The sequence below is a fragment of the Nyctibius grandis genome, chromosome 9 (assembly GCF_013368605.1).
Source record: "Nyctibius grandis isolate bNycGra1 chromosome 9, bNycGra1.pri, whole genome shotgun sequence".
Lineage (NCBI taxonomy): Eukaryota > Metazoa > Chordata > Aves > Nyctibiiformes > Nyctibiidae > Nyctibius > Nyctibius grandis.
Genome location: NC_090666.1, coordinates 34,169,376 through 34,189,183, shown reverse-complemented (window position 1 = coordinate 34,189,183; position 19,808 = coordinate 34,169,376). Strand labels below are relative to the sequence as shown.

Genomic DNA, 19,808 nt, shown 5'->3' with positions numbered 1-19,808 from the left:
CTTATTCCACAACCTTCTAAGAACTACCAACCTCACAAGACAACTAGCTACCCCACAATATGATGTTCGCTATATAAGAGAAAGCTGATTTTTTTTTTTTTTTTTTTACATAAATTATTTTGTATAACTTAATGTAATTTAACATGGGTATAACAAACATACAAACATACAACATAAAAAAAGTGTAAAATTGCCCAGTTCAGTCAGAGGAATTTGCACCACTAAAATAATGAGAACTGCTGACAGAGAGACAAAATTTCTAGGTCACTCTATTGCACCACTAACCTGACTATTTAATCTTCCACTTCTGCCTTACTGGTGACTCAATTCACACAAGAAACATGATGACCTTCTAATATACAATATTCCAAAGTCAGTAAAATTTTTAAGGAAACAAAATGAACTCAGTAAACATGACTGCAGCCTGGCAGTTACTTTGGGGGGAAAAATAGGTATGGCTAGATTTGGAAACATGTCCATTTATAAAATTTAAATGCCAAATTTGCCTGCAGAGTACTGAGATAATGAAGAAGGGCAACCTTAACATACTCAATGTATTGCTGGGTTCATGACATGCTTAATGCATTTCTTCATTATCTCGGTCTGTAATAAAAACTTGCAGCCAAAGTTAATATCTGCACTGAAATAATAAAACTGCAAATACTCTGACAAGGACATTTTATGATTCCATAATCATCAAGAGCACAGCAAGGATGCTACTTTTCAAGAGGCATTCTGATTTATTTATGGCATGGTATCATGTTTCTCTACCTCATTAAATAACCTGTTATGTAATAAATGCCTACAAAATTTCTTACCAAGCTGAATGGTTCTTTAAAAAGCAAAGGAAAAAACTCTTTAGTGATCACACCACGGAACACTTAGTTAAAAGACACTCATTAAACAGATAGGATATGTTCATTCTCTCACAGTAAAAAATGAAACAAACAAAACACCCAAACACCCTTTAAGTGAAAAACGTTTGCAAAATGTGATCTTTAAGTACAGATGAAGGAAATGCTTTAAAAAAAGGAGATAGTAATCAATTGCATCTTTCATGGCATGCAGATATCTAGTTCTGGTTAGCCATTTTTAAGAGGTGGTAGTAACAGAAGTTATAGCTATTTATTCTGTTGCGTTCCTTTAAGATCTTACAGTAACCAACACTCCAACAAAAACAATGCAATTCTTCCCACAATATGAGTATTTAAAACTAGTATATTTTTACCTGTTCTGTTTTCCCTGCTTGTCTGCTAAATCCATACCTCCTAAAAGAACAATAGTAACATGAAAGAAATAAATAGTTGTTTAAAACTTCCACAAATAAATTAAGTTTATATCAGCTTTTAAACACAAGAAACGCACTACAAAGTGAATCATTTAACAAAACCACCAGCCAGGTTCAGGTTAATTTCGGAATGCTTCAGACAAACTAAATAAGCAGGTACTGCAGGATATTTACAGAATAATTTCAGCTCCATCTACTCCTTCCATTATGATTTGCAAGTCTAGACTGTTCATAAAATATTGTCATGTAAAGCTCATAAAAGGAAAAAGCAATGCTCTCTTTCCATTTGGAAGTTAATCCTCAGCTACTAGCTATATAATTCGGAATTCTGGAAAGGCCTTAGGAAATTGTCAGTGCAATCTCTACTCCCAAGAAAATATCCATGCTTGTGTGCTTTGACGAATCTTCAATTTCTTTTTAAATATACACTCAAATAAACTTTTTTACTTCTGGGTTTTTTTTTTTGAGGGAGAGGAAAAATTGGCATTTGAGTTACCCTGCTAGTTTGGAAATATTATCTTAAAGAAAAAACAGGTAGAAAGATATTTTAGATATGAGTAAGCAACCTTCAGTATTATAAAGCATCAAACCCAGCATGTACAAAGATATGAAAAGAACTGATGTTCCTGACTGACTAACTTATAGCTACAACTGTTTAATTCCTTAATCCTCAGCAGCAGTACCAATTGTCACCAGTTCTCCATTTACTCAACACCCATACTTCAGAGGCAAACTCAGTCATATTCCATTACACCACAACACCAAGTTTTCAGGAATTCCCCAACATTAAGTTCACTCTGCATTTTAAAGCTTAGCAGTATACAAAATGTGGCAGAGCTCTACCCTCCCACAGAATACGCATGAAGTTGTATTAGTATAAAAGCATTTGTAAGTAGTATTGCCATTATTGTGTATCTGGTCTTGCTTTTTTAGGAGCACAATTCTATTTTCACACAGATAACTGCATCCAAGTAATGAACTGCACCAGAACAGTAATAACAAAAACTTCATCATCAGTTATATCAACAGAGAACCCAGATACCTCCCAGGCTTAACACTTCACATCTCTTACAGAAACTGACTTTGTACTTTGCTGAAAACTGATCAATAATATGCAAAGATGTGGCAATGAAAGCCCTCAGCTAAAACAGACTATGCAGCTCTGTGGAAAGACGCTCACCAGCATCACTCCACTCTCAAGCCAGACTCTGGCCTACCCCATCCAAGCTCATTTGTGATAACCTCTAAGCTGGAGGCCACAGGATCAAAAAAGAATTTAGAACACGGCACTATCATTGGCTGTATCTGAATAATGCTGCATTTGGCATCAGGACATTACAAGACCCTATACTATTTGTTGGACTGAGAAAATTAACTTTTATGATTAGTGTGCTCTGAAAGGAGCCATTTTTATGACAACCAAGGGGCATTTAGGAGGAAAGAAAAAATTCTCTACTCACTATTTTCTACAACTGCCATCTACATGCAGTAAAAGAATGAAAGGTTCACTTTAACTATTTGAATTCTAAAAACATTCAAGTCTATTCCTAAATCTACCAAAAATTTGCTATTTGCCTTTTTCAGCAGTGTTCTATTTCCCCTAACAATGTTGAAGAGTGGACAGTAATCCCTACTGCCCCCACAGATTTCTGTATGTATCTTGGATTCCTTGTACTCGTTTGTTTATTACTACGTTCAGAGTAGACATACTATCACCTTCCTTAAGTTTCTTTCTCTATCAAAACACATGAAGCAGATATTTGTGTGTCTCACTACTGTCATTTTCTCAGACGTTTTTTATTTTTGCACTATATCAAAAATAGGTTTCCGATCAAGAGTTTCATGCTTTGAGAATTCATTAAGAAATCATTACCAGAATACATTCAAATCCTGCAACTATCCTAATCTTCTCCCACTTCCATTCAGTTCATGTTAAGCTCTTCATATCAAATAGCTAATTGTATTTGTCTTTTAGTAAGTACTGTCCTTCCTTCATATCACCAATTTAAATACATGCCCTTCAAACACCAAATACCTCTTCTCCCTTTGTTCCCTTTGCAGAGCTAGGGGTCTGAAATACCATCAAGATCACCTCAACAAACACTGTTTTGAAGAGGTATTTTCCTTCCCAAAAGCTCACAAGTTCTTGGTCGTCTTTCTTATTAATCCTACATCAATCCTCAGATCTATGTACTGATGCATACGATACAAGAGAAGAGCAGTTCCCTTATATCTTCAACACCTCCTACCTTTCTGTTCTTATTTCCTCTCTCTGTATTTAAACTTTCCCCATCATCCATTTTCATTGGTTTTTATATTAAAGATTTTTCTGCTGGAAAAACAGATATGAGCTTTACTTAGGTCTCAACTGTTCCACAATACCTAAAGCGAAAACAATTTGTGAGGATCTATAGAAAACGTTTTCTATTTATTTCAGTTTTCAAGCTATATACTGACTTCCAGTTTTCCTTTAAGAAATTAAAATTACTCTAGAAAAATCATACACAACAATTCCCCTAAACTGAATAAACTATTTGATACTCTTATTTATTAGGAAATGTCTATTGACACCAATATGTAGTAATGACACTGAAACAGTACAAGAAACTATAAATGGACAGAATAGGACTTCATTTTTCCATACCAGCTCTTTCAATTCCCATTGTGAGCACTGATGAGGTCTCAATGACCTCATCTAAGTCTAAAAATTTTGGCATGCATGTCTTCCCCTGAAAAGTGATGGAAGAAATCCACATGCCAAGTAGAATGATCCCTGACAGTGTCACCAACTTGCAAATTCAGTTTTTATTGGGGAGGGAGGAATTGGACTCCAAGACGGAGGAGGTAAATCAAGCCTAACTCCTTACTAGCATTAGAAAAACAATAAAACTCATTCAAGACTACAGCCCACAGAATTTGTGAATGCTAACTGTGTTAATAAAATTAACTGTTTAATATATATAGAAGAGGTCCTGTATTTCCTCGTCCCTCTCTGTGTTTAGAACAGATTCAGCTCATGAGAGCAGCCAGTCATTTTAGGCTTTTAAATCAGCTTGTTATACTTCAGATAACAGCACTGAACTCCACTGGTGGTGGAAAGAAGGGAGAAGTTCTACAGTTAACCATTTGTATATGAAATTTATGCAACATCAGAAGAGCTCTGCCGAGTAACAGGACACCCAGATGTCTCCTAGTAGTTTCATTCCATTAGGAACACACAGAGGATTTCATCCCACTTTAATGGAAAACAAGCTGAAAGATGTTAATTTGTCCATGCTGCCCTCACAAAATACCACCATGAATGAAAGGGGAAGATTATAAGCGATCTGCAACCAGGACACTTGCCGATTTCAACTGTGTGTCAAGACAATTGCACAGAAAGGGTAAAAGTAAGGCACTCAAAATGATGAGACCGAAAAAAAAAACCACACCAAACCATGTCTTTGGGGGAGAAGCCACAGAAGATACAAAAACGAATTCAAATGTCATTTGCTCTGATTAAGTATCAAGAGCTCAGACAGCAGACAAGCTGTCCGTATTACTGAACTATGAAAAGAAAACTGGAACTAGAAACAGAAAATCTGTAACATTATTTTTATGTGTTTGGAGAGTTCTCGGAAAACCAGAGGGACTCCCAAAGGTAATGGCTGAGTGCAAACCTTGGCAACTTCATCTCTATACGGAAGTTTGCAGAAAGAAGAGAAAGCACTAAACCATGATTCAGCCCCCTGATGTAGCAACCACATTAGAACTACAAAAAGAAGCAGTAACAACTTCAGCTCCTTTTTTCTCACTTTCTGGGGATTGCTTGCAAAGAGGCACTATTGATTGACAGACACTACCTAGAAGCATCATGAATTTAAGCCATTTTTATGAAGCCAAGAACAAGTATGTTAAATAAACATACCCTACTAGCAGCATAAAGTGAGAACTTGGGCTCCCATTGTAAAAAACATTGTTCACACATATGGGGACTGTCCAGTCCCTAGAGAATCTACAGGGTAAGCAAAATCTGAAACCAAACAGGAGCAAATCTGAAACAGTTTGATTCTCAAGTAGTAGGAAAAAACCTCACAATCCAAATTTTATACGGAATGCTTCTAAATACACACAATACAAAACCCCCTGACAGTTAAATGAAGCTTTTCACCTTCCATATTCTAGAAGCGTAGCATGAACCTTTGACTCCTCGTCTAGCAGTTCTTCAGCTCCCTTCTGACGTTTATATCTTCTCTGGGGTTTGTAAACCTCCTGTAAGACAGTGAATGAATTCAAAGCTTGTAAAAGGCTTTTCTAAAATAAATCAAGAATTGTTATCTAGAGTGATAGGTACCACCATTTGCTTTCCAACTCAATATAGATACCTAAATAAACATCCTTCACTTTCTCTTTTTGGAATTACATGATAAAACCTTACTGAATTTACTTCTAAATAATTTGCTATAGGACCTGTCTTTCCAGGTTTTAAAAAATTATAAATGGGTATTTAATGACAAACATGATTTCTTCATCCATCTCCTCCGTCACGTTTCAAAGAGTCAAAAATAAAACAATCAACATCTACTAAAAAAAGGCCTTATGATTTATCAGTCCACTGGCGGATAATGCCAGTGTCTAGAAATGTTACCTCCTTTGTGAGTTAATTCTATTTTTAATCTCTTATTAGATAATTAAATGTAATTATTATCTACTCCGTGATCACAGGTTACAATGGAATTAAAGCGGATTTTATTGCAATTTAAGGAACAAAAATATCTTAAGAAGTTTGGTACGAAAATCATTCAATCTCATGCTGTCCCAATGGGATCCTATAGCTGGACAACAGGCCACCAAACAAAAGAAGGATTCACAAGTACTATTTTGTGCTGATAGAGCTACTTCCAATTCAAAAACAAAATGGAAACGAAAGGACAGAGCCGCTATCCTGACTGTTAACATAGACACAACTGTTACAGCACTGTAGATCTGGCCTATATTAAAGTACCTTTTTTCTTCCTCTTTCCATATAGATCAACTATACCACTAGAAAAGTCTATATAACAACACTAGAAAGATTATTCTACCTCAAACACAAACAAAACAAAACCAAAAACCAACCAAAAATAATCACGAGATCCTCAGCTTTCCCCAAATTGTAAACTGGAACCAAGATAACATTTACTTTGCCTGGAACTATTTTTGCTGTTGTTTGGTGAAAGATGAGGGTGCAGTGAGTCTGTAATGCAACATTTCTGTCACTGGAACAAAGATTTTGAAGTTAATTGAAGCCTCGTATTTAGTGCTACCCTGCTAGCAAGGATACTTAAAAAAAACTAACCAAGAACCTGTGATCTCAAAGATTTTTTTTTCTCTAATTGATAAAGTGTCCCCCCCCTAATCAATTCGATGACATTTTCTCTTCCTTGTCTGGAATGAAATTCCAACCCTCATCACAGCAGAGAAATAATCATCACCAAATAATCAACATCAAAAAGGAACACCCCTCCCTCTTCTGGTCTGTTTTACATTCATCTTTTTCATCCTTTTGAGGGCCAGGCTCAGAATGCTTCGAACAAATACGCCACAAAACCAAAAGTTGATATCCAAGCCTGGGCTTTCCATATACACCCTTAACTTCAGAAAACCCTGTTCACGTGGGACAAAAGATTCAATACAAGAAGTTGCAAAGATTCGAAAAGAAAATAAAAAAGGAAGATTATTTTTTGCTTGATCTGACTTTTTGTACGACACAAACTATTATTTTCAACAAGCAATTCCTGCACCATAACATTGCCGAAACGGCTTTCAATCTTTTTCAGAGATGTGTAATTCCAAACCACAGATTTCAAACAAGTGAAAATAGACAGTATTCCTTGGCAAGTTTCTCCCAAATTTGACAGTTACCCTTTGCAATTTTTACTTCATTTCTAACCTCAGTTTCTGTCATCTTTGTTTCCAGCTATTAAATCTTGCTACATTTTTGCCTGTCACATGAAAAAGCTTTTTATGACCAAGAATGTCCCACAAAATGTACTTTCACATCTACAGAAAAGCAATGTAAGTCATAAAAGTAATTACAGCTTTTATGGTGGCATTCTATATTATACCTGTGCTACATAAAGTGTAGGTATCATACCATAAACATTAGTCTTGGCATCAGGTAATTGAGTAGCTGAACAAAACCACAGCAATATAATCTCAATTCAGTCGGTAGTCACCTTTCAGCTGCAATAGTTCTTATGCCAATAACCATTACTGATATTTAATATTCCCTTTTCTAACCTTTAGGCCTGATCGTGACCATAAAACTCATCATATTGTCCCCTTGACAAGAGCAGGGTAGAGACCAGAGCTACAATAACGAATTCAAACAACAGACTAATTTTTCACACTTGCTGGTCCTCTTTTAGGACAGTGGGTTTCTCTTCCAATTCCAATGCATAATGATTTAAAGGTGACCTGCAAATGAGCCTTCATCTAATAGCTGCCTTCTCCTTCTTCCAGTTCCTATGGATAGATAAGAAAGCTTGTGCACTGTCTCCCCTGAAAATTCACTCTGTGTTCTTCAAGACTGCACTCATGCCTTGATGCCTTAAGAGATCTCACGAACTAATCTTCCATTAAGAAGATCAGGTGCCAGCTGTAGAGGATATAAACCTGACAGCGCTCATACATTTAAGGAAGAGGTGTCTGTCGACTGATACCCTGAGCAGTGATAAACAAATGTCAAAACTTTATCTACCATGAACATGCATCTAAAAACTAGAGATATGTGATCCAGAGGAGAAGACAGAATACACCTTTATCAGCCCTGCAGATAGAGATATTCAGAGATATTCAGACAGGCGAGCTGAATGGTGCGAAAAACTATCACACTTTAAAGACTGTACCTTGTTTTCCTTGCCTTCCATTATCTGTTTAATTCTTGGACCCTGAATATGGAACTATTCCCTTAGCTGCACAAGTCGACACATGCATATCTGATTCCAGGACCACAACCTATGAATTTTAAAGTAATAGCTCTAATACAGTAGGCAAGCGAAAACCAGTTCCCTGCCTTCAACTAGCAAAGAAACACCTGACCTGTAATACATGTACCTGTTTCACCTTTGCCATGTCATTTTCTTCAAGCTCTAAAAAGCAATTTCAGAAAACATGCAAGTAGATACGTAAAAGAAATTCAACCAAGCACCATGGGACTTTGGACAAGGCACTTGAATGGACCTGACATTTACTAGGTAACTGCACACTGAGAGTAGATTGCATTCCTTCTTTTCAGAGTTCTCCCAAATAAATGCATTAGTGAAACAGAATAAAATTTAAAACCCAAATTATTAGAACATAAAAACTAAGCCTTGAAACCATCTCTGTTGCTCAGCAACCAAAGGGATCCCTTCATCACTGTTAATCAAATATCTTCTGTTTTTTTTTAAATGACACTAAAAATGACACTAGGTACCGGTGTCTCCTAACAGCATCGTGATTACTTCGTTACTGTCTCTTCAGTGACACAGTTGGTATCAGCCACTTGGATACAGAATCTTTAGTGCTATTTAAAGACAATGCAGGTAGAAAATGGCCACACTTGAAACACTTAAAAAATTAGCACAATTATTCTGAAAATTGAAAATAAGCAGAAGCTCAATGAATTTCAAGTGCTACTTGATACAACACAGATTGGGATTTTGCTTTCTTACACAGGTTTGTATTCTCTCTCAATAAGGGTTATACCAGTGCACAAACAAAAAAAAAAACAATATCCATTTACAAGGGGAGCTTACTTGTTAAATGGAAAACAGATCTCACTGGAAAGATAGGTATTGCTGGTTGGAGTACAAGACTCATTGTAAGTCTGCTAATAATTAAAAAAAAAAAACACACCAAACCATGGTGAACAACAATGAGAGACTGTAATTGAAATTTTCAAAGCAAGAGTAATTATTCAGATAGATTAACAAGGGATTTGCATTCGTCATCACCTGGAGACTTTCATAGCAATGTCTTTCTATAAACATACAATGTAATTCAACCACATATATTAGGCTCAGCAGCACTGAGGCCGAATATGGAAAAACAACTACGTCCAAAACATGACATGAGTAAGATGACTCGTCTGGTCCGTTATGCAAGCTATCACATAGCTTGTTATACTGGCACTTAACACCTCTGTCCATAGATGAAGAGTTTAGGATGTCTGGCTAGAGCTCCCTGAAACAGCACTGACTTTCTCATAAGAGTAGGGTTTCACCATCTATTCAAGAGCCTTGGAATTGTCCTATTCAAAGCATACCCAGATTTCTCATCCCTTCTCAAATGCTGGCCTGTGAATTTATCAAGATGCTCCAAAAAAAAAAAAAAAAAAAAAAAAAAAGGTAGGGAACTGTTGGAGTCAGAAATGGTGAACTGACAGTCACAAGCAAACAGGGAAACTAGAGAGAAAGCAAGGACAGAAACTCAAGTTGCTAGCAAGGCATCTGAGACAGTGATATAGCCTATGCGTTTTACATGTCACTCCTGGTAGCGTTCATGAGCAAGCTTTCAAAAAATATAAAGAAACAGTTTATCCAAGAGTTAGAAGATCTGCATCTGAAGAGGGAGAACACAAGTGATACCACCTTTCCCCACCAACATTTGCTACTTGAAGAAAACATTTCTGAAGTAAGGTGTGTATTTTCATTGCTAATTACAAGAACTAAAAAGACAAGTTCTGAAATGCAGACATTTAAATTGAGATCCTCGCCAGTTTGATTATTTCAAGATAAATAGTCCAACTGCCGATAGCTTCAAACAAACACTTAGTGTGCGGAGGGTTTAATAGCCTGTAAGCTACCTTGTGACTTTTGTTTGACAGCATGGAACTCCACACTCTCTGTGCAGACAGTTGATATGGTTTATCTACTCATACGGTGCACACCTAAAAGTCTTTCAATCTGGTATGTTGACATTTGAGACCTGTTCTAAGAATGAAGCTCAACATGTAACTTCATTGGTATCTTCTCATGAGAAAACCCAGGACTGGCTGCATTAAACAGAATTAACCACCACTATTTCATTACTAAAACCACTTGCTTCTTGATCACAAAAATCTAACATACTTACATAGATATCAGTAACAGTTTTGACAGCCTTCTCTTTTCTTTGCATAAATTCATCATCCTGCAAGACATTAACAGAGGTGATTAAAAATACCAGGAATGGAGATTAAATCTCAACCCCTGTAATGAGTTTAGTTGACAAAGTTGTCAAATAGTTTCTAACTGAGCTGCCCAATTATTTGGTGAAGTGTTAGTAAACAGAAAACACAGAAAAGTATTTGCTTCTCTCATCAGATAGGTACGTAGGTCTTTAAAACTGTAGCCAGATTAGCAGTCTTTCTGCTCTCTGCTTATACAGTACCTAATGCAAATGCAATCCCAGCCCACTACTGGGTTCTCCAATCATTACTACACTTTGAAGAAATGAAGTTGGGATGGCCTTAATGTGGAAAAGAGAAGTTTCCCCTACTGTTACTTTAGTTTCTAAGCATTACAGACAACCAAAATAACCAAAACAAAATCCAAACCACCCCAAGCTAATAAAATCCATCTCTTTCCCAACACTAGGGACATCCACCTTTAATGCTGTTACTGAATTAGAGACAAAACTTAGGTTCTACTTTTTAAATATGGAATTGCCTTGGGATGAGTGTGAACAGAACTGATGGCTCTGCACTATAGGCACAAATCCAAGCTCATTCCAGCTCTCCTCCTACACCAAGGAAACTTCATATCACTACTGCAGAACAGGAAGAAGAGACAACCACAACACTGTTCTAAGCATGCAGCTTCAAAGTGGGCAGCATTTGGCTATTATCAGGAGGAGAAGGAATGTGATCAAGGTATCCCAAATAGTGCAAAAGTACCCGTACCACTACACTTCCAGATAAAACTGCACCTCTTGCTCCTCTGGCAAGCGTATTTTACAGAGACAAATGTATTTGCTTTTAACCCAAACCTGTCCCTCTGTCTTTCCCCAATTTCAGTTTCTGAATGAAGTTTTTTAGGTATCTAGTTTTCAAGAACAAATTTTGGGGTTTGGATACAGGGAGACAAGAGCTGACTTTGAGCACTCTAAAACAAAACCCAAGTTATAAAGCATTAAGAGCATATCAATTCTCATTTAGCTAGATCAGCTTCTCCACAGCACGCCGCGCGTGTTTGGACACATTTCAGGCAATGTAGCTCCAGTCACATGGTTAGCCTGGATACACTGCACAGAGCTCTACATTCCCTCCAGAAGCAAGCCACCTGGCAAGCCAGACTGACAGAGAAGTACCAAATATTGCAGAAAAACTAAGGTAACTATTAAGCAAAAGTTAACCAGTATGCATGAACTATCTCTGTCATAATAATGTTTTGATTTTTTTCCCAGCTGAATTTGTACATGAATTCCTCTAGGACTGATTAATAAAATGATAGCAAAGGCAACTCTGTTATATTGTGCTGATTGCAGAGCTGTGAAGCTGGTACTGTACCTGAGCATTTGGCACATTATAACAGAAACAAGAACTGGCTTGATCTTACCTCCGGTAGTCTATGGCTTTTCTGAAACTGTGATATAGAGTAAGAACGGATATAGTCTCCCATTTCTTCCCTTGTTTCTATTGCACGTTTCACCAGCCACTGGAAAAAAAAAAGGTTGTATCGGTGGAAAGGGGAAGAATAACACCAAACTACTGCATAATTAGTTTTAATACATGATAAAAGCTAAAAGCACATTTTAAGCACACAAACAAGAACATTTATTTGTAAACATGGTAACTCAGGGACCTCCTCCTAACAAAATGATTCAACATTAGCTATTTTATGAACTTCACATTTGCTCTTCCTTCTGTGTACTAAAAAGCTCAGTAGAGCAATCAGATAACGCATAAGCTAAGAAACCACATGGCTTTCCTTATAATCAAAGTTTTACATATAAAAACCTAAATATTCTTCATCCTGTTGAACTATATTGAACCATCCAAACTTCAGTGAGCCACACTGTTCAGCCTACAGTGGGATTTAATAGTCCACAGAAGGTCAAACTGCCTTCCCTTATAAGCTCCTTGGAGCAGAGCCTGATATCCCAAAAAGCCACTTTTCTGAATGTTTTGTAAATAGTGTTTGCAAAATTAGTTATTTTGTTGCATGATTTCTCCTTTATTTAGCTTGCACTGTAACTTCTCATATGCTGAATTGCTTTTATATTCTGATTAATTTCTTATAGTAAGTATGGAAAGAAAATTGTATTGCAAATTTCAAGTATTAGGAATTCTTAGTTGCCAAATTCATTTATAAACAAAACCAGAAATCTTCACAAGCACAAGCAAAGTTCATTGGAATTTTGCCAAATGAATTTCTGTAATCCAAATATTTGTATCTTCAATAAAATCATTCCAAAAAGGAAAATGAAGAGCATCTGTGGAATAGAAATGATGTGGGCCACTTTAAAAATTATTCTTTCGGCTTGCATCTTTAAGGAGAAAAAAAAAATACACCCCCTCTCCAAAAAACAATCCCTAAAGTACCCTCCCAAAAAGATATTCGAGTTGCATAAACCCTACATCCTCGCAGAAGAAATCTACTAATTAAGCTAAAAATACATTTTAACAAAGTACATTTCACCACGCTAAGTAGTTATATTATCTATATTATTCATTGTTATTACTTGTTAAATATTAATAACAGTATGCTATCAAAATACAGAATAACACATAATACAGAAAAATACACAGCAGCGGTTCACGAAACAAAGGAACATTAATTTTCTGGCTTTTTGTTTTCATCTGTACCATGGAATAGCCAGCACACCTCATCACTCACCAGATCAAGAGCTCAGCTGCACCAGCCTGCACAACATACATCCTATTCTACGTTCAAAAAACTCAAAACTCTACTGTACTCTAAAAGCTATCAATGTTGTCCTGCTACTAAGCAGGCCATACTGAATAAATAATAAATCTCTTCAGTTCTAGGAAGCGTTGGATTTACAGCACATGTACAAAAATTTGATTTATCCTCTGTCCACATACAGGTTCAACCCTCTCTACTCCAAAGAAGCCCTTGGCAGCATACTTTAAAACAAACGGATAGTCCAGGTGGCTTTTATACAATCTGTGGGCTATGGTACGGTCATCCTTCTATAAAGCAAGCTTGATCTGTTCACAGCACCCATCTCTATTAGTCTGAGCAGGATGAGATGGGCTGGAGCTCTGCTGGAATTTGAAGCAATTAGAAACTGAACAGAAAATGTTCTGGGCTCTCAATGCCGGGACCCAACACCGAACCTGTCTTGTATCATTAGTCCATTATACTTTGACAGAAGACACCACTTGGAGCACAACCTCATCTCGTTAATCTTGGCTGTACCCCAGGCAGAAGCCATTACAGCTAGGTTATATGCATTTCTACCAAATCTTCCTACTATAGATCACTTACTGTTTTCAAAAACTACAGCTCCACTGTGAATAGACACATCTTCAAGCCTATGAAGTGTTCAAGAAAAACCACATGCCCATATAAGAAAAAAGACTTCTTCTGACATTTACAAGACCACACAAAAAGCCACAAGAGACTGAAGTATATTTTAAATAATGCTGGAGAAGGCAAATCTTGTGGGCTGTTGACAGCCTGTGCAGGAGGTCACATAAGAGATCAGATCAATCTTGGGATCCAAGTTTGAACCAGCAAGAGTTTTCTGTGCTATAACCATGAACCCCTGGAAAGTGAGGGGAAGACGATGACACCGAGACAAAAATGCAGACTACTAATTGCAAAGCACATCTCAACACAAGATTGTGTACACACTTTTCTCTGTGAACATAAGCAGGAATTTGCTAGGAAGAACAGTGCCATTTCTGCCCACTTGAATCTTTTTTAGTATTTTTCTTTTTTTTTTTTTCTTTTTTTAAAGTTCTGCTACAGTCTACGGCAGTAAGCCAAATCAATCTAATTTCTTCCTGTAGGTAAGGATTCATCTGAATTCCTCCCATCCAGTTCACCAGACTAGCTTGCACAATACAAGAGCTATTGGGACACAATGTCAGGTGGAGGAAAGAGCTTCTCTATTATTTGGTTACTGATTTGAGATTTATGGATAGCAAGTGAAATCTTGAATTTAACAGGGCATTGAGTAGAGTGTCATTACCAAACACATAATTCCTACATGCCATAGTGTGGTCAGCCTATTATAGCTCTTACATGGTCTTTTTCAGAACACAGTATACTGTGACATCAACAGAAGTTTTCTTGAAAGCGTGTCTTGGTTGGGACAAAATGAAGAACCAACAGTATCTGGAACGGGCAGAACTTCACAGGGACCTGACAGAAAGCCACTATTTTTAAAAAAGATCCTTTACATGGAAAAAACTAAGCTCATCAAGAAAGACTTCTTCACCAAGTATGGATTAGACATACCATCTACTGGCCAACTACTAGTAGTGAGAATCACTGCTCTCAGAGAAATCTAGAAGCCAATTTCCTCCCTGCTTAGAATTAATGTTTCTCCTTTTCAGAGGTAATATCCCAAATCAGGATTTTGGATAAAGCCGATCAGAGCAAAGAATACCTAGTGCTATAGTTTTTACAGCAGGAGTAATAGTATATGTTCTCACTTTAGGAGAGGCATTATTTTTCCTGTGAGATAAGTCTTATATTTGATAAATGTAACCATTCATTATCATTACCATCATCATCAAGTGACCAGGGCAAGAAATTAACCTGGGTTGGGAGTTTTTTTTTTTTGGTAGCAAAATACAAGTTCAGAAGTAAAAACTCACATTAACAAGACACAAACTTTCCACCTTAGGCAGCACAAGCATAGCTTGAAAGCTGTATAACAGTAGCACACACCACACAACTTTTTGTGGGGAGTGCAGTTAAGTGTGGTTTTCCTCAAGAGCCTCCTACTAGGAGGTAACAAGAAAGAGACAACAGGAAGGTTTTCCCCACTTCTTACAAAGTGGAGTTTAGATTAAACTCTTGCTAAATTCTTTCACAGACAGGAGGTAAGGAGATATTTACTGAAAAAGAAGCATGCTTAACAGTCTTCATTTTCCCTATTTATCAAAGATTTATGCAGAAGAAAGTAAAATCAAAAAAGGGTAACAACATACCAAGGATTCTCAAGATACCACACGTAACTGGAACACATCACGTGTTAGCTTAAACCCTAATAAAATGGAGAACTATAAGCATGCACATGGTCAGTGTTCCTCAACAAATACACAGTAACCGGATAACACATCAGAGCAATTTATTTTTCTACCCATATAGTTTTTAAGTGATAGGAATGAAGGATGAATTAAGCTTAAAAGAAACAACCCCAACCGGCTTTCACCTTATTCATATCCTTTTGATTGACTACCTGCAGAACTTGCTCCATAAACTTAAGCATAGACTCCTAAGATATTTGTTCTATTTCCTAGTCTGCCAAAGCAGATTATCAGATTCTGAAACAAGCTTAAACTTTAGTTTCTTTAAGCAGACGAATTCCACAAAAGGAAGAATGTGACTCCATTTCAAAGAAATTAGAGTTTGTTTTGTGTTTTTTTTAAATGTGGATCAAACAATACTTAAGAATTCTATCATCTGTAATGTCACTCAATTCTTTAAAAACATTCATTTAAACTACTTCTCTGTGACTATTCGTTCCCAAGTTAAATAGAGCCAAGCAGTAACACAGATATTTGTCAAAATTTTTATGCAAGTTTTATGGCCTTTTTTAGCAAAGTACAGATATATCACAAAATTATTACCTGTACAACAGGAAATATATGAATGAAATCCAGTCCCTGGATCTGATGTGGTTCCAAACGATGAGGACACTTCATTTTTGGTAATACTGACACAATTTTTTCAGTTAAGGCACTATTATAAAACAAAAACATACATGTATTTATGCTACAATTTTCTTTTGTAAATTGCGAATTATTTTTGCAAACACAGTAGTTAGAAGATTCCTTCTAGTGGCTTCCATTGTATACAGCTGTGAAAAGCAATCGAACATTCATTTACAAAAGAGCTTTTACATTGTACTATATATATTATTAGCCTGTGAAGAGGTGATTAAATCCCTCTTGCAGGCTCCTAGCTTGTGATTTCATCTATACTACACATAAAATTTTAAGATTTGCATGTCTGCTCAGATGAAATGCCCATGTAAGATCTATCTACAAACACTTTTGCATATTATAATATACGTACACATGAAGAAATACTAGCTTTAAGAATAGTTACACTAAGTAAAAGATATGCACTCAAAGAAAGTTCAGAGTCAAATGTAAGGACTTAAAAATTCGCTTAGCAGAACTCCCAAAATGTATCTTGACAAGACTACTGAAACTTCATGAGTTTAAACATATACTACACCTAAAAGCTAAATACACAGTATACGTCACATGATTTTGAAGTGAGTAAAACTGAGTTTGCTGGCAACCATCTCGTTCTACAGCTCAGGTAAGAGCTGGTAAAGTGAAAGGATTACCCTAACACAAGGGATTTACCTACAAGACCATCATCCTGCTTCCACTGAATGCCTTATTTTAGGGCAAGGTATTTTTTTGCTGCCAATGCTGTCAAGCACATTTTTAAAGCAGGTGTCAGCACTGAGGATGAACACTGTACTGGGAAAACTAAAGCTATTTTTCCATGAAGAAAAACAAATAAGTGGTCCACTACTGACCTCAGTGATATTCAGTACTGCCCAAATGGACAACTGATATTCTGGAAGAACAGAAGTGGAACATGAGATATATGACAAGAGACCAAAGTCGGGGAACAGAGCCTGAAAAGTTACACTTCTTCAGAGAAGTGAAAACTTTGACATAATTATTCTAAGGCAATTTCCACTATGGCACCGTACTAATATTCTACAACATGAAAATAGCAGCATCTCTCAGCACAATCAAAGCAAATTCAATTTAAAAAAAAAAAAAGTTATTTATCCGACAGATGCGAGATCCTTTCCTAATGTATGTTTTCAAGCTTATTTCAATCCATGAATTAAATAATAGGACTTCATCAAAATGCCTGCAGAATATATTGAGAAAACACAACTTAACTTTTCCTTATCTTAAGAACATCACAGAAGCACTGAGCCACCACCAATATAAACATTACATGGACATTAAAACAGCCTATGCTTGTGTGACTCTGAACCCTTTAGATTTACAAACAAATCACTGTTGTTGTTTTGGGAGAGAAGCCTGGTTTATGTTTTGCCAGTTTTGCATCCAGTCAGCTGGAAAGATGACAGAACATTTTCAGAACAACTTAACTATTTCCTAACCTGCTCTTATTAAGGATAACAAAGATGGCAATTATAAAAACTGGCACCACCATCTTCACTCCTAGTCTCTACTTAATTCTGTGCACTTAACAATGCTTTTTGTAGTTAGCTATCTATGATGATTTGAGCATCTCCAAATGTAATGGCAATAGCCACAAATCTTTATATTTAAATGCGTTACAGTCTTGCCGATGCTAAATGACTTTCAAGAAAACAGCACAGAAAGATGTTCAACTCCATTGAGAAAACAAGTCTCTTCACGCAACTGTAACTTGACAGGCTATTCTTACTTCCTGCAAATTTGAATTATGGCTCTTTTATCTCAGAAATGCATAAAGAAATACTGTAGTTTAGAATGTACTCCTTTTCTCAGCATAAACAATTTTTACAACCTCCCTAATACAGGAATTAGCTGGCTTATGAGCAAATTCCATGCATAAGAAATGACTCAAACCAAAATGTCTCACTGGGTCACTATCAGGAAGGAACTCCTCCTCAGCACGGGGCAGGTAACTGTTTCAGCAACAGTGTCATGCTTTAAATTCTGTTTGCTGATGCCTGCAATTCCAACCCAGAACCATAAAGGAGAATCAGACGTTATTTACACAGCAAAACTGCAGACACAGAACTCAAGGAAGGCCTTCTAATGTTGCACTCCAGTTTCCAGCAGCGTGGTCTCCCTCTACCCTTTGTTTTGGCCTCTGCATCATCCCCTTGTGCCAGCACAAGCATCTGTGCAGCTGCATAGAGAACTGGGTCCAGGACCTGATTCATCTTAAAACTATTCCTTTTTTTTTTTTTTTTTTTTTTTTTTTTCCTTTTGGTAGGTTTTGATCTCGATCAGTTCCCAATCCAGTTCAATGTGGAGCCACACAAACGCTTTCACTGCTTAGAAGGGATATAAGAACACGGCAGCCCAGAGGTAAGTGCGCTGCCGTTTTTGGAGTGAGCTGCTTTCTGGTTTTAGAGTTTCTGGAACTACAGTCTGAGAAACCCAGAAACCAGTGAAATGTTTTGCAAACAGGTGGTCTTGAAAAGCAGAAAACTTGGAATAAAAATCCTTCTTATAAACAAGCAAATATCACGTAACTTCCCCCCATCCCCATCTGCTTCTTCTTTGCTAAGAAGAAAAAAAAAATACCACCTGCCATTTAATCAACTTACATTTTTTGACCAATAGTAGAGTTTTCCTGAAACAACAAGTCAACATCGATATCAAAGCTGCAAGTAGTGATACACCATGTCATGCCACCTACCACCTAGCAAAGAAGAAACAGCATGGTTAGTTCCATTTTAATTTGAAGAGATAAAACCAAACACATCTTAAAGGCTTTATTTATTTTAGAAACTACAGCTTAGTATTTTCTCCATCCTCAGTATTCTTACATAGAGACTAAAATACCTATCAACAGAATACATATATCAACTTCTACATACAATACACATACACAAGAAGAGAAAAAAGCCCAGAGCAGTTAGTGACATTCTAAATACCTCTCTTAGCTTTATATATTAGTTTTGAAACAGCTCTCAAATTAAAAACAAACAATAGATAACCCATGACAGTATGTTAAATGCCATGATTTTTAAAAATTGACCATATCAAAATTTTATCAAGGATCATAATTTCTGTATTCATACATTTACCTTTACATATACCTTTGCTACTGTTATTCTTTACTTGCTGACATATGCTATAGGCACCAAGTGCTAGGCACAGTATCAACATAGTAATGGAAATCCCCAGCTCTGTAGAAATTTCTGTTTCAGGCCCTATTCCTTCAGATACTTAGGCATATTTAAACATAAATATTTAAAGACAACCTTGCATAAACATACGCAAGATAACCTAAATGTATGCAAAGGCAAAGAACAGAAAAAAGGGATTAAAATGTGGAATAACTTACCAACATCACACAGCAAACTAGGGTGTTCTACACAAGGTTTTCTAACACATTACTCCTCTCACATTCCCCTCTGAAACAGTTAACCAGTATCCCTTTTACACTAGCAGCTAGATCATTTTCAATAGTAATGCTCACTTTTGTAAAGGCTGAGCATTGTCATGAAATGGTAACTTTGCAATTGTATTTAGGCAAGTATAAACCTGATGCATCCATTTCTACACATAAATGCAACAATACTACATCCTAAGGCAGTCTCCTTAAAACCACCCTGTGTCTGTGTGCACACCCTCCTGAACAGCTAAAGGTCAGTAACACCAAGCAGTCCG

At 36.7% G+C, this 19,808-nt stretch overlaps 1 protein-coding gene across 1 annotated transcript in view; it reads right to left on the bottom strand.

Moving 5' to 3' along the window:
* Positions 1-19,808, bottom strand: part of CCDC93 (coiled-coil domain containing 93) — a 49,195-nt gene that overhangs the window by 27,258 nt on the left and 2,129 nt on the right. Inside the window, exons 3-8 of the mRNA XM_068407675.1 lie at positions 18,740-18,834; positions 16,044-16,155; positions 11,830-11,928; positions 10,367-10,423; positions 5,439-5,539; positions 1,229-1,268 (exon numbers count right to left, since the gene is read on the bottom strand). Coding sequence (XP_068263776.1) covers positions 1,229-1,268; positions 5,439-5,539; positions 10,367-10,423; positions 11,830-11,928; positions 16,044-16,155; positions 18,740-18,834 — 504 coding nt within the window. The remainder of the gene's footprint in view (positions 1-1,228; positions 1,269-5,438; positions 5,540-10,366; positions 10,424-11,829; positions 11,929-16,043; positions 16,156-18,739; positions 18,835-19,808) is intronic.